A 16,510-nucleotide genomic window follows, 5' to 3' on the forward strand; every position below is an offset into this window, starting at 1 on the left:
GGCAATGCCAAAGAATGCTCAAACTACCGCACAATTGCACTCATCTCACATGCTAGTAAAGTAATGCTCAAAATTCTCCAAGCCAGGCTTCAGCAATACGTGAACCGTGAACTTCCCGCTGTTCAAGCTGGTTTTAGAAAAGGCAGAGGAACCAGAGATCAAATTGCCAACGTCCTCTGGATCATGGAAAAAGCAAGAGAGTTCCAGAAAAACATCTATTTCTGCTTTATTGACTATGCCAAAGCCTTTGACTGTGTGGATCACAATAAACTGTGGAAAATTCTGAAAGAGATGGGAATACCAGACCATTTGACCTGCCTCTTGAGAAATCTGTATGCAAGTCAAGAAGCAACAGTTAGAACTGGACATGAAACAACAGACTGGTTCCAAATAGGAAAAGGAGTTCATCAAGGCTGTATATTGTCACCCTGCTTATTTAACTTCTATGCAGAGTACATCATGAGAAATGCTGGACTGGAAGAAGCACAAGCTGGAATCAAGATTGCCGGGAGAAATATCAATAACCTCAGATATGCAGATGACACCACCTTTATGACAGAAAGTGAAGAGGAACTCAAAAGCCTCTTGATGAAAGAGAAAGTAAGAGAGTGAAAAAATTGGCTTAAAGCTCAACATTCAGAAAAGGAAGATCATGGCATCTGGTCCCATCACTTCATGGCAAATAGTTGGGGAAACAGTGGAAACAGTGTCAGACTTTATTTTTTTGGGCTCCAAAAATCACTGCAGATGATGACTGCAGCCATGAAATTAAAAGATGCTTACTCCTTGGAAGGAAAGTTATGACCAACCTAGATAGCATATTCAAAAGCAGAGACATTACTTTGCCAACAAAGGTCCATCTAGTCAAGACTATGGTTTTTCCTGTGGTCATGTATGGATGTGAGAGTTGGACTGTGAAGAAGGCTGAGTGCCGAAGAATTGATGCTTTTGAAGTGTGGTGATGGAGAAGACTCTTGAGAGTCCCTTGGCCTGCAAGGAGATCCAACCAGTCCATTCTGAAGGAGATCAGCCCTGGGATTTCTTTGGAAGGAATGATGCTAAAGCTGAAACTCCAGTACTTTGGCCACCTCATGCGAAGAGTTGACTCATTGGAAAAGACTCTGATGCTGGGAGGGATTGGGGGTAGGAGGAGAAGGGGACGACAGAGGATGAGATGGCTGGATGGCATCACTGACTCAATGGACGTGAGTCTGAGTGAACTCTGGGAGTTGGTGATGGACAGGGAGGCCTGGTGTGCTGCGATTCATGGGGTTGCAAAGAGTCGGACACGACTGAGTGGCTGAACTGAAGGAATGAAATTCAGGTGAATCCTTTTCCACACGTATCACACTGATAGGGTTTCTCACTCCTGTGGATGTTTTGATGCTTAATAAGGCTTCTATTCCTAGTGAAACTTCTCTCACACTCATTACATTCATAAGACACTGGAGCCTCAACATTTTCCCAGTGGCTTTCCTTCCTTCCCTGACTCTCCTAGGTCTGTCAAGGGTCAGGATTCTAAAGGTTTTTAATCACTATGGATACATTGATGTCTCAGAAGATGTGAATTCCACATAAAGACTTTGCCGCACATTTTGCACAGGTATGGCTTCTCCCTGGTGTGGATTTGTGATGTCCAAGGGGGTGGCTGCTCTGCCTAAAGGTTTAGCCCACACACACCACGCACAGAATTTAAATAAGCAGGGTGACAATGTACAGCCTTAACGTACTTCTTTCCCAATTTTGAACCAGTCCATTGTTCCATGCCTGGTTCTAACGGTTGCTTCTTGCCCTGCATACAGGTTTATCAGGAAATAGTTAAGGTGGTCTGGTATTCCCATCTCTTGAAGAATTTTCTACAGTTGGTTGTGATCCACACAGTCAACAGCATTAGTGTAGTCAATGAAGTAGAAGTACTTGTTTTCTGGAATTCTCTTGCCTTTTCTATGATCCAACGGATGTTGGCAATTTGATCTCTGGTTCCTCTGCCTTTTCTAAATCCATCTTAAATATCTGGAAGTTCTCAGTTCATATACTGTTGATGCCAAGCTTGAAGGATTTTGAGCATTACCTTGTTAGCATGTGAAATGAATGCAACTGTATGGTAGTTTGAACATTCTTTGGCACTGCCCTTCTTTGGGATTGGAATGAAAACTGATCTTTTCCAATCCTGTGGCCACTGCTGAGTTTTCAAAATTTGCTAGCATATTGAGTGAAGCACTTTAACAAAGTCATCTTTTAAGATCTGAAATAGCTCAGCTAGAATTTATCACCTCCACTAGCTTTGTTTGTAGTAATGCTTCTTAAGGCCCACTTGAGTTTACATTCCAGTATATCTGGCTCTAGGTGAGTGATCACACCATCGTGTAAAAGATCACTGCTAATCACAAAGAACAAATATCTCAAGTTAATGATTTTTGTGCTTTTCTATGAATGAAAAGATGCAAGAATCTAGGGGTCATTGAAATTCTTCCTTAGATTTCCATCTTAATCATCTGCTGCTGCTGCTGCTAAGTTGCTTCAGTCGTGTCCGACTCTGTGCGACCCCATAGATGGCAGCCCACCAGGCCCCCCTCCCCAGCCCCATCTCTGGGATTCTCCAGGCAAGAACACTGGAGTGGGTTGCCATTTCCTTCTCCAATGCATGAAAGTGAAAAGGGAAAGTGAAGTCGCTCAGTCATGTCCGACTCTTAGCGACCCCATGGACTGCAGCCTACCAGGCTCCTCCGTCCATGGGATTTTCCAGGCAAGAGTACTGGAGTGTCTTAATCATCTAGGGGCTCTTTTATCCAAAGCCCAGAATGCTTCATTCTGTTTTTCCCAACTGTTGATGGGCAACTGCAGCAGGTTGAGACTTAACCCTTTGTATAACTAGATGAGGTACAACATTCTGATCTTTTTTACAGTACATAACTGTTTTAAGGAATATGCTCAATTGTTTAAATAGAAAATCCAAGATAATTGAACAAATTATGATGATTAATAAAAGTTTAGCAAGCTTGTAGAAGTTTTAAATTTTTATTTATTTATTTTTGGCTGTACTGGCTCTTTATTGCTGCACTCTGGCTCTCTCTAATCATGGTGAGCGAGGGGTACTCTTCATTGTGGTGCATGGGCTGTGGTGCATGTGGTGCATGAGGTGGCTTCTCTTGTTGTGGAGCACAGGCTCTAAAGCACACTAGCTTCAATAGTTGCAGCACAGAGGCTCAGTAGTTTTGGCTTCCAGGCTCTAGAGTGTGGGCTCGGTAGTGGTGCACAGGCTTAGTCGCCCTGCGGCATGTGAGATCCCCCGGGGAACCTGTGTCCTCTGCATTGGCAGGTGGATTCTTAACCACTGGACCACCAGAGGAATCCTAAAATGTATTATCTTCATTGTAGAGTTTGTGTTTTCATAAATGCATGCCCTCGTGTAATCCAAACCTGTATTGAGGAAATAAGATAATGATGTAGAAATAAATTTTGATATGATTTAAGGAACAAGTGATAAGTTCTGAAATAAAGATAATTTATTACAGAACAGAAAATTTAAATTTAAAAGAATGTAATGAGAAAAACAGATACTCAATAAAGATTTTAATTCTGATATAAAGAAGCAAATTATAACAAAACAAATTTCAGATTACACAAAAACAGTAAGAGGAAAGCTAAATTTTGAATAAATCCATTGGCTCTTGGATTATTTAGTAATGTAATTAATGAAGTGATGTGAATCACTGAGCACTGTGGAAAGAGATTAGTACTTCTTGAACTTTTGACTTAAAATACTGACACTGGTACTTCCTTGGAGGTCCAGTGGTTAAGACTCCACAGGGGACACAGATTTGACCCCTGGTGGAGGAACTAAGATCCTGCATGCTGCCCTTGGTGCCGCCAAAAATAAATAAATAATTAATACTGACACAATGAGGACATCAAAACAATCTAGCTAGTGTCACTGATATAAGAGATTTTCAGATTAGTCCTAATACAAAAAACTTAAAACATCCTAACATCTTGTAGCTCATAACTGAAAGAACTCGATAAAGGGTTACCCAGATACCAACCATTTAAAATGATCAGCGATGCTAGAGGATAGACTACATATCTTTTCATTCTTTCTAGAAAAATTAAATTACAAAATTAACATTAAAAGAGTTCAAGAATATAAAGTCAAAAATTTAGTTAAAAATTATTATAGACGTGTGTCAGGCAATTAATAAAACTTTTTTTCTGACTTTCATGTTTGCGATTTTTTTAAGACTTCAAAATTTGTAATATGTAATTTTCCACTTTCATGCCTATGTTTCACTCAAATTATATATACTGGATCTCCCAGTGTCTATATTTCTCTTTTAAGCTTCATAAGGGTCAAGACCTGTGTTCATTATTATTATATCCAGTCCTTAGAGGGAACCTTTGACACAAAGAATGCTTTCAAAGAGAATCTGTTAAATGAATGGATTAAAAAAAAAATTCAACTTCTTAACATATACTATTCCTGTAGCATTTACTATGGTCCAGGTCAGTTCAGTCGCTCAGCCGCGTCCGACTCTTCGCGACCCCATGAATCACAGCACGCCAGGCCTCCCTGTCCATCACCAATTCCCGGAGTTCACTCAAAACTCATGTCCATTGATTCGGTGACGCCATCGAGCCATCTCATCCTCTGTCGTCCCCTTCTCCTCCTGCCCCCAATCCCTCCCAGCATCAGGGTCTTTTCCAATGAGTCAACTCTTCACATGAGGTGGCCAGACTATGGTCCAGGGACTATCCTAATCGACTTACATTTACTTCATTTTTCTTTCATTTCACATACAAACCAGCTGTACACTGGTTTCTGTGCCTGTACCTCTCCTTTGTTTATGTGCCTGTGTCTCTCCTGCTAGACTGCGATTCCAGAAAACAGAGTTTGAGAGTTAAAAACAAAAAACCCAACCACAGCTACCATCTCTCCTTTGTGGTGTTAAGGGGACCACAGTTAGGGGAGAGCCTCAGGAAGGAATGGATGGTAACAACCAGAACTGGAGGAACAATGAAGTCCCTTCCGGCCCTAACATTTTGCGTTGCTACGACCATTGACTTCTAGATGCCCGGAACCACTCAGCACAGAAATCTCAGGGGGCGGGGGTTTCCCCTCCTGGGGCTGTATTTCTGGCTCCGAGCTTTGTGATGAAGTAGTCACCAAGTGCATTAACCTCCGGAGCTCCTAGAGAGTACAACAATGCTCCTAGCAGGGAAAGGGCTGCTTGGCGACGGAGCTTGGGATGATGACGTACTTCCGGCCTTTGTAGGTTTTCTGAGTGATGCTGCCTGCGCGGCGGACCTGGAGCTCCCACGATCCCGAAGGTGAGTCTCAGGCACTTTGTTCCGACTCGCCCGCCCCAGGAAGATTAAGATCGGTGCCTTGGAGTAGGTGAGGAGGGGACGTCTGCGCGGGCGTGGCCCCCGCCAGCCTCTCGTGGTCACCTGGACACACGCCTAGGGTAGGAGGTCCCGCCCCTGCCCCCGCTGGGGTCGTGGAGAAGACCCCCTTGTGGAGGCGGAGCTTTGTGACTAGACCCGAGGTGAGAAGGTGGAAGAGGGGCTTCCGGAACTTGCTTTCGCTCCTTGTCAAAAGCCCAACTTCCTATATACCCATCGCTTTTATTTAACAAGTGTTAACATTAAGCAGTATCGCATCTATTTTTTCTTTAAATATTTCAAAATAAATAAAAGCATCGTGACTTGTCACCCTTAAATAGTTTCGTATGTGCATCTCTGAAACTTAAGGATATTTTACATACACAAATCGTAACCCCGATATCAACACACCCAACTAAAGGTAAGCGCATTCCCTAATATTACCTGACACCTACTGCATATTCGAATTTACCCTCGTTGTCCTACAAGTGTTTTCTGCAATTGGTTTACACCAACTAGGGTCCAATTAAAGACCATTCGTTGCATGTAGTTAAGTCTCTTAATTTAAAACAGTCCTATGCTTCCCTTGGGCTTCCTTGATGGCTCAGTGGTAAAGAAACTGCCTGCCAATATAGGAGATGTGGGTTCCACTTCTGGGTCGAAAAGGAAATGGCGACCCACTCCAGTAGTCTTGCCTGGGAAATAAATCCCATAGACAGAGGAGCCTGGCGGGCTGTGGCCCATGGGGGTCTCAAAAGTCTTGGTCACGACTTAGCGACTAAACAATAACAATAATCCTTCCCCTCTTTTCTCCCCATCCTATTGCCTGGTTGAAGGATATTCCAGTCCTTTCCTAGAGTATCTCCATTTCCGAATGTGCCAGTTTCCTCATAGTATTTAAGTTATTCCTTTTTTCTTTGCCATTGTGATCGGTTTTCCTTTGGAATTTATTTTACAGCGCAGGTGGTTTATTATTTTCATTGTCTCTTCGTAATTGCTAATATGCTGAAGCTAATAAAAAAAGCTCAGGAATTCCCTGGTGGTCCAGCAGTTTGGACCTGGCGCTTGGAGTGCACAGGGCAGGTTAGAACCCAGGTGAAGGAACTAAGATCCCTGGGTGGCACAAGTGTGGTGTCAGAAAAAAAGAGAAACGCTCTTTTACACTCTTTCTGGCACCTCGTGGTTTTTTAGTTCAATTAAGGAAGGTGAGGACACTTCAGATTCTGTAATTGTATCACTCGTTTATCATATACTTGCCGCCTGACACATATAGGCACTTAGTGAATATTTTTGAAGTGAGTCCCCTTTGTGAATATCATGTAATACACAGAAACTGAATCCTGAATTTAGGATGAATTGCCCTACTTCCTTGTACACATCTTCAAGATTATGGCTTTCACTGTATTATAATTTTATCCCCATGAGTTATAAACTCCTGTGTATACCCAGCTCTCAGCGCAGCTCGTAAATATCTGCCCAAAGATTGAAGCTCTTTTTTCAAACAAAAGCTAAGCTCTTTTGCCTTTCAGTTATGTTTTTTCAAAGTTAATTTGATGAATATATTGACATTATACCTAAGTGGCTGTCTTTTGGATCCAGTGCACTAGCCTCCACCTCCACTCTTTCGATGCTTGCCTTCTTCCACTCTTGCCTCCATCTTCATTCCCTCAGCTCGCTTACTATCCAGTAGCAGAGCTTCTTAAAACATAAACCCGGCCTTGTCACTTACCCTCCTATACGCCTTCAGTGGCTTTCCTGTGCATTTAGAATCAAAAATAAACTTCTATGTCCTGTCGGGGGTTTTGAACCATTCTCTCCCTACAACCCACCTCTACTCTGCAGAGCTCAGTCCTTACTGTTCTTAGGGCTCATGAGCTACCTCACCTCTCATCATCTTATCTTAATAGGTCCTACATTTATTTGATAACTTGATGCTGGTTGGTTTTCCTCACAGTACTTATCACAACTGCTCATTATTTTATCTGCCTCCTTTTGTTGTTGTTGCTGTTAATTAATTTTTTTAATCTTCCCCATTAGAGTGAAAGTTCCAGCAGCACAGGGACTCCTTCTCCCTGGAACAGAGCCATGAAGCAGGACAGCAGAAGGAATCAAATAGGAAAACTTTGAGTAGTTAATGTAAATGGCACCAAATTTATTGACTGTGTTTTGAAAATACAAGAGTCTTAAACCAGTTACAGAATTCAGTTTCTTTCAGTTGTAGAACTGACGTCCATGAAAGGACTAAGGTCTCCCTTTCCTTGCTGGCTGCCCCTGGGGACAGGTCTCAGCTTCTGGAGGCTGCCTGCATTCCTTTACAGGTGGCTCCCTCCATCAGCAAGTCAGTGGTTGTGGATCTAATCCTTCTCATGCTTCAACTCTCTGACTTCCTCTTCTGCTAAAAAAAAATTGCTGTTAAAGGAGTTATGTAGTGGGTTAGGCCCACCTAGAGACCTCCTAAGGTCAACTGATTGCTAACTTAATTACATCTTAATAATACCTTTTTTTCATGTAAACTAACAATCTTAAGGGACATGATAACATGATGGATATCATAGGGCAATCTTAGAATTCTGCCTAACACAGTTCCACTCTTTATTTATTCTGCAAGTTGAGGGTTGAGGGACAGTTGGGTTATTTCTAGTTTGGAACTATTTTGAATAAAACTACTCTGAACATTCCTGTATTTTTAGCTTTTAATGGGCATAAGCACTTGTTTCTTTGGGGGTATAAATCCAACAGTGGAATTACTGGGTCAGGGGGTACACAGACATTGATCTTGTCAAAAAATGTTGAGACCATCACTCAGTATCTGAAATGAAAAGACAGCTGAAGAGATCCTCTCACTAGGACCTAGGTACAGTCCTCACTAGGTACAGAAGAGGTTGCTGCTCTTACATAAGGGTTTTGAGAAACATGGGGTTCAGTGGGCTGACATCTGTGGAGGCATGGTTTCATGGGGCAAACTGTTGTTCATTAGTTGGCACTCAGAGCTGTTTATTTTAACAAGTCATTCCCGACTAACTGATTTTTGAAAGCTATGGGTTGTCACTAATTGATGGACTTACAAAAATGTGTTCTCTGAAATGAGTTGTTAATTGAATAGATCAGTTCTGGGCTACTTATACCACAGCTGCAGAACATTTTTATTCTCAAGCTTTAAGAGATAGTTCTAAATAATTTTCCAAAGTGGTTGTACCCATTAAAGTATCATACCAATGTATGAGAGTTCCATTTGCTCCAATTCCTTGTTGATTTACCCTTAAATTATAAGATGTGTATTTACTTTTAGAATTTTTAAAATGAAGTCTATTTTTCAGTATTTCTATTCTCCTGACACCAAAGGCATTAATACACTCCTTTTACTGAACTGACCATCTACCACATCTTGTTATTATAAAGAATTTTAGTTTTATATTCCTCCCCTTTTGTGTAGTAAAACATTCTCATGTAAAAAATGTAATAAGGGCTATCCATTGAAAAATTCCACATCATACCTGCTCCCAACCACTTATTTCCCATTCCCAGGGACAAGTAATGTTGCTCAGGTATCCAAATATATATATGTATATTTTTTTTTCTTCCCCTTTCCCTTTTGTTAATATTTTTCACAGTGGCTCTCTACTCTGCTTTTTTCACTAAATGGATCTTGCCCATCCTTTCATATCTGTATATAAAGAGCTTACTCATTTTAAAAAACTGCATAGCAGTAGTTATGAATTACTATAATTTATTTACCTAGTCCCATCTTGGTGGCCATTTGGGTTGTTTCCAACCTTTGTCTCACAAACAATGCTTTTATGTACATCATTTTACATGTGAGTGAGTAAATTACAAGAGATTTCCTCCCATAATCATTTAAATTATCACCATATTTTGTTAGTTCTTGAGCTTATGTTGTTTCCTCTATTTCATACCTTCTTTCTGAGTTCACCTTTCTTTGCTGAACTCTATATCCTTTACTTACTTTTGTAGGAAGTGTTTGTGGGTTGTAAATGACTTCATTTTGCTCTATTTACTTATATTTAGCTCGGGGTAAATTCTGTGTTAACAGTCATTTCTCCACTCCGATTGCCTTCTAGACTCTGTTAGTGAGCACTTTGCTGTGTTTCCTTCATAGGTAATCTCTTTTCCTCTGGTAGCTATTAAGATTGTCTCTTTATTCTTTTCCTCTGGTAGCTATTAAGATTGTCTCTTTATCCACAATAGACTTCACTTTCACTCTATTATGTCTAGGTGTGCACTCTTGATCTGAGAGGTCAGGCCTTCATTTCTGGAAAATTCTTAATTTTTTCTCATCAACTATTATTTCTTAGTCATTCACTACATTCTTTTCTTCTGAAGTTCCTATATATTAATGTTGTAGTGTCTTAATATTTTATATTATAATATGTATATATATATAATATATATGAAAGAGCAGTTAACATTAACTGCTCTTTCATATTTTTTAATACCCTGTTGCATTCAGAGTAAAGTCTCAGTATTCTCATAATCACTGTTACTCTTCAGCTGTGTCCATTCTGTTGTTGATCCTCTGATGCATGTTAAATGGGTTAGGGTTAGAGTCTGTTGTTTGCTTGGCCTGTGATGTTGAATCTCCTGCCAGCGCCCTTTCTCTGCCTGCCTCATTTCTGTTAGTTATTTCAGGCCCAATTCAAATGTACTTGCTCCTAAGCCACACTGTTTCACTGCTTCACGCTTTGTCAGAATTATGTTTTTCCTACTCTTTGCTCTATAGACATTTGGTTAAAGCCTCTTGTTTCTTTTCTTTTTTAAATTTAATTAACTTGGCGGCCTTGGGTCTTAGTTGCGGCACTTGGCGTCTTTTCTTTTGTTGCAGTATGCAGACTTCTAATTGTGGCGCGTGGGCTCAGTTGCTCTGCAGCATGCAGGATCTTAGTTCCCTGACCAGGGATTGAACCCACATCCCCTGCACTGCAAGGCAGATTCTTAACCCTTGGACCACCAGGGAAGTCCCTTTGTTTATTTTTTTGGAATAAGTACTTTATTTCAAATGACTCAAGAATCAGAAAAAATATAGAGGGTATTATGTGAAAAGTAACATGTCCTTCCTCTCTTATCCTAGTTCCCTTCCCAGAGGCCATCCTTCTATAATAGTTTTTCATAGCCATAATAATGTGGTGTAACAAACAGTTACAAGTCTTTGGCAGGATAACAACAATAAACATTTATTTAGTACATGAGTCTGTGGCATTTGGTGATCTAGGCAGCACTTACTTGTACATCTGCAGTCAGCTGTGAGCTCGGCAGATCTCAGCTGGAGTCACTCACATGTTGGGGCAGGGCGGAAGGAGGGGAGGTTATCTGGCTGTTAGGTGACCTAGGATGGTTTCATCTGCTCCATCTGAAAGCCAGTATATCCTCTTAGCAGTTAAAGAAGGCACGGGCATGCAAGAGCAATCACACTAGCTTCTGTCCCACTTGTTAGTATTACACTGGCCAAGTCAGGTCATGTGTTGAACCCAGAATCACAGCAGGAGCACAAAACAAAGTCCATGTCTACAGGGAAGCGTAAAGAAATGGGGTCAGTAATGTTTTCTGCCATATGCCTTTTTTTAAATTTCAGTTTCTAAACATACATATGTATACCTTTTATAAACATGAATGATAGCATGATATTATTATTCTTACACTGTTTTTTTCCCCATTACTTATTTCATTAAGACATAATTTTTCTCATCAGGTGTATCCTCCTAAATAAGATTAAATCAGAGGATCTTAAATCAGTTACACCTCCACCCCAGGCTGGATTGAGCCCTTCTAAATTAATCCCAGGATGGCTTCAGCAGGGGAACAGGATGGACTTAAGATTGTGAAGGTGGAGGAAGACCCTATCTGGGACCAAGAACCCTACCTTCGAGAGAACAACTTTTCTGGCCAGGAAGCCTCCCGCCAACTTTTTAGACACTTTTGTTACCAAGAAACTCCTGGTCCCCGAGAAGCACTGAGCCGGCTTCGGGAACTCTGTCATCAGTGGCTGAGGCCAGACACACATACCAAGGAGCAAATCTTGGAGCTCCTGGTGCTCGAGCAGTTCCTGACCATCCTGCCTGAGGAGCTCCAGGCCTGGGTATGTGAGCACCATCCTGAGAGTGGGGAGGAGGCAGTGGCTGCAGTTGAAGACCTGGAGCGAGAGCTCAGTGAACCAGAGAACCAGGTGAGAGGAGGAAGATGGCCTTCTGGACATAGAATATGAAATGAAGGGTGAAGTTTGGTGACCCATGTTGGTTGGTTGTAGCCACATGTATTAGTTCTCTGTTGCTGGGTAACAAGTAATCCCCTAAGCTTTAATGGCTTAAAAAAAACAAATATTACCTCCCAGTTTCTGAGTCAGGTTTTGGGAGCCACTTAGGAGGATCTCTCATGAGGTTGCAGTAAAGATGTCAACCAAGATTATAGTCCCCTGAAAACCTACTGCAGCTGGTGGATCCACTTTCAAGATGGCTCACTCCCATAGTTGTTGGTAGGTGGCCTTGGTTCCTCACTGGTTAGTGGAGGGGTCTTTACTGGGTTTCTCCTTAGGGCTCATTGAGTGTCCTCACAACATGTCAGTTGGCTTCCCTGAGAGAGAGACAGAAATAGAGGAAGAGAGGATAAGGGTGAATCCTCACGTTTTTATGACTTAGTCTCAGAAGTTATATACAATGACTTCTGCCATACATTCTATTCAGTAGAAATGAGCCATTTTAAGTACAGCTCTCACTCAAGGGGAGAGAGAAATCAGGCTCCACCTTTTAGTGGAAATAATGTTGAAGAGCTTATTTTAAACCATCACACCTCATTGGGCCACTCTTGTTCTCCCCCTTCTGCTTTTGGGTGTGGAATTAAACTCTGGGCTTTCCACTGTGCAATTGCATAAAATGTCTCATACAGTTCCATATGATCTCTCTCACTGAGTGTGAGTCTAGGTTCCAGTAGTCCTCCTCTTATGAACCCAAATATACCTACCTGCCTTTAGGCCCCAGATTGTGAACATGGACTTGCTGAAATGCTCTCAGGGGATGCAGTGCATTTGAAGGCCAAGGAGGAATCAACAGCTTTCCAGCTTCAGTCCATGGTGATGCAGCTCAAATGTGAATCTTTTGGGGTCCACAAATTTGGAGAACAAGGTAAGGACGTTTTCAGGTCCATTCAGAGGATCTCTGGTGGTCCAATATAGGGTAATAGTTGAGACTGTGGACTCTGGGGCCAAATTGTCTCAGTTGGAATTTAAGCACTGCTACTTAGAAGCTATGTGACATTGAACAAGTCAAGTAACTTTCCTGTGCCTTCAGTTTATGCATCTGTAAAATGGAAATGAGAGTACAGAGTCAGAGTCATTTGAAGATGTTAATATATATAAAGCATTTAGAGCAGCACCTGCTTTGTAGTAAGCCCTTCACAGTCCCTGCTTGCGTACATCTTCTCTGGAAGCCTCACCTTGTCTGGGTGACCTCCAGCCATTTCAGCAGGTGCTGGTTACCCCTTACTTTGTCTCCATATCTCAATTTAGGTTGTTACATTATACTGCCAGTTTTAGGATCCAAAACTGGATCCTAAATATTTGACATGAATCTTCCTCTTTCCCATCCTATGGTTATACTCTTTCATAAAGGAAAAAAATGACATTTATTTATTTATTATTCTAGATGGTGAAACTGTACTTAAAAACCAGGACTTGACATCAAAATAGGAAGTCTTAAAAGAAATGGGACATTTTGAGGATAGCAGACTCCAAAGAGATATTCCTTTAGATTCAAAATATAGAGAAACGTGTAAACATGAGAGCAGGGAAGAAAAACAGAGCGGACAGCCCACTGGAGAGAGATGTCACAAGTGCAACGAGTGTGGGAAAAGCTTTACTCAGAGTTCAGTTCTCATTCAGCACCAGAGAATCCACACTGGGGAGAAGCCATATGAATGTGAAGAATGCGGAAAGACCTTCAGCCAGAGGTCAGGCCTGATTGAACATCAGCGGAGCCACACTGGAGAGAAACCCTATCAATGTAAGGACTGCGGGAAAGCTTTCAGTGCCAGCAATAGCCTCATTAGACACAGAAGGATCCACACAGGGGAAAAACCATATGAATGTGAAGAGTGTGGGAAAACCTTTCGCCTGAGCTCGTACCTTGTTCAGCATCAGAGGATACATACTGGAGAGAAGCGTTATCACTGTAATGAATGTGGGAAAGCCTTCAGTCAGAATGCAGGGCTTTTCCAGCATCTCCGAATCCACACTGGTGAGAAACCCTATCAGTGCGGTCAGTGCAGTAAAAGCTTTAGTAGGCGAACGCTCCTTATAAAACATCAGAGAAGCCACACTGGAGAGAGACCGTATGAGTGTGATGAGTGTGGGAAAGCTTTCAGTCATCACTGCAACCTCATTAGGCATTTTAGAATCCATACTGTTGTCAAACTGGACTGAACTAACCCTATGGACCACCAGGGCCCTTCAGTGAGGTGATCCTTGGGAAAGTAAGATATTCAAATGGCTTATTTTACTCTTATGAAATTTATTTTGCTTTGGAATGCATGGCTTTTTTTTGCAGACCATGTGCTGCTGTCTCCTGAGTGGATGACTGTGGGTGTGAGCATGTGGGCACTTGCTGGGCAGCTTCCTTCTTCCCTATCCCTTGGTTCATTTCTAACAATTTCCCTTAAAGCACCAAATCTTACCAGGCTTTATTCCTGGTCAGGGAACTAGATCCCATGTGCCATGTGATGAGGCCAATAATAATAAACCCTTTGCAATGTGCCTGTTTTATTCATAGCCTTTTCTGTCACAGGCTTTAGAAGTTTAGCCATGTGGAAGGCCACTGTAAGCAGCATGATTGACATTATAAAGAAACGGAGCCTCTGACCTCAGGCAGCTTACGCTTACCTGGGGAGACCAGCAGGTCCAAGCCATTTACTGTCAGGGTTAAACACACAAGTCTGGCACCACACTGTCCAGGTTCAGTACCTGCCTCTCCATCTGTGAGCTCTGTGACCTTGGGCAGTTTAATTAAATGTCCCTATGCTACAGTCTCCCTATCTATAAATTTAATAGGGGGTAAGAGTACCTTTCTCATAGGATACATGAGATTAATACAGATTTGTAAAGCACTGAAAATATAACTCAATAAATGTACACTGTGATGTACCTAAGAAATAATACCATCTAATGAATGTAGGTGGAATTTTAAGTATCCTGTTTGAACTAAATGGAATGTTAAATGCCTCTGCTGACAATCTCATTATACTTTTCTCCACCGTCAAAATGTTAATCAGAATTTCAAAAGAAAGGAACTATAAGTTCAACTTAAAAATATACCGTGCTAAGTATGTCTTCAAAGTTTGTTTTAAAAAAGTTAAGCCTATATATGTGTGTATATATATATATTTGGTTTTCCTTATAGCTTGGGGACCATGACAACAACAAAAACTAAAATTCCTTGACTGTTTCATTTGGAAACAGAACATTGGCTAAATGCAGACTATTTAAAATAGTGCTTTTTTTTTTTTTTTAGCCTTACTTCAGGGCATGCAGGATCTTAATTCCCTGACCAGGGATGGAACTTCATGCCCCCTACAGTAGAAGCACAGAGGCTTAAACACTGGACCACCAGGGAAGTCCCAGAACAGTGCTTATTGAATTTTAGAGTACCTACAAATCATCTGGAATCTTGTTAAAGTAGATTCTAATTCAAAAGGTAATGGTGGAGCCCAGGAATCTGCATTTTCAACAAACTCCCAGTGATGCTGATGCTGCTGGTTCATGGAGCACATTTGAATATCAGGACCCCAGACAGTCCTGATGGTCCTTCTACAGCTAGAGGTGTCAGGCAAATCCATTTCCTTCTCATCCTCCCATTGCAACCCCTATGTCTGCATGCTCCCCACTGCCAGCCCCACCCTCAGAGGAGTGAGATGCCGTGAAGTGCAATGGGCAGGTGGCTGAGGTGGTTGGGAAACCAGGCGGCATTCTCTGCTCTGCACAGGCAGATTCATCACTTGGGAAGTCTAAGTGTTCCTGTAAATGTTTGTTTTAGGAAAAAGCCACTGCTCCAGAGCTTCCACGATGCCTCCTCTCTCCCCTTCACATGAACTCCCAGGGTGAGGGGAAAGGAACTGTCCATGTTTTACAGGCACAGTGCGGATCTGCAGTCCTCCCTGCCCCTGCCCCCTGCAGCATCTCTGGACACAAGGACAAGGACTCAGCGGCCTGTCCTTAGCTAGGGTGCTACTACAGACCACACTCACCCTCAACACAGACCTTCAGTTTGGTCCCTCTGAGATTCCAGCCCCAGGGCTCAGCCCTTTCCTATCTCACCTTTCCAGAAAGGCAAAGAAAAGCTCACAAAGGAGAAAGCAGCCATAAAAGAGAGGCCCAAGGCATAAAGGAGAATAGCACAGGGGAGGAGAGGAGAGATGGGAGGAAAGGGCCTGAAAGGGCAGGCCTGCGACCTAAGGAAACCAAAGGGAGAATTGGGGAATGTTGCTTTTTTGTTTTGTTTTTTTCAGTGTTTCTCTTTCATCAGTCTAGTCCAAAGTGTTCTAGTCGTTGATAACACACTCTGGCATTCAGCCTTAAGACAGTGACATGAAGGATTTTCAGTGCCTGTGAGCATAGGAGCATCTAGAAAAGAAGGGAAGTTCAGGCAGTAAGCAGAGCGCTCAGCCAGTCAGCAGCATCTGCTGAGCACCACTTTGGGCCAGTGGGCACTGTTGCAGGGACTTGGGACACATCAGGGAACCCTGCTTGAGAAAAACAACAAACAGTAAGTATAATAAATGAGGTTTCCCAGGTGGCGCAGTGGTAAAGGATACATCTGCCAGTGCAGGAGACAGAAGAGACACCAGTTCAATCCCTGGGTCCAGAAGTTCCCCTGGAGAAGGAGATGGCAACCCACTCCAGTATTCTTACCTGGAAAATTCCATGGACAGAAGAGCCTGGTGGGCAACAGTCTATGAGGTCACAAAGAGTCGGACATGACTAACGACTAAGCACAGCACATAATAAATAAATGACAGTGTAATAAAGGGTTTTGGAAACAGAAGACAATGGAGCAGGATAAAGGAGTGGGGTTTCATTATCTCAGGTGGTCAGGGAAGGCTTCACTGAGAAGGAGGCATTTGCGCTAAGATTTGG

At 42.2% G+C, this 16,510-nt stretch overlaps 1 protein-coding gene across 1 annotated transcript; it reads left to right on the forward strand.

The window, feature by feature from the left end:
• The first annotated feature begins 5,103 nt into the window (after positions 1–5,103).
• Positions 5,104–14,134, forward strand: ZSCAN31 (zinc finger and SCAN domain containing 31). The gene is given in 4 exon segments (NM_001046237.1): positions 5,104–5,325; positions 11,084–11,557; positions 12,359–12,509; positions 13,029–14,134. Coding segments are annotated over 3 exon segments (1,308 nt in total). The 5' UTR covers positions 5,104–5,325; positions 11,084–11,176; the 3' UTR covers positions 13,805–14,134.
• The last annotated feature ends 2,376 nt before the right edge of the window (positions 14,135–16,510 follow it).

Source organism: Bos taurus, chromosome 23 (genome assembly GCF_002263795.3).
Source record: "Bos taurus isolate L1 Dominette 01449 registration number 42190680 breed Hereford chromosome 23, ARS-UCD2.0, whole genome shotgun sequence".
Taxonomy (NCBI): Eukaryota; Metazoa; Chordata; class Mammalia; order Artiodactyla; family Bovidae; genus Bos; species Bos taurus.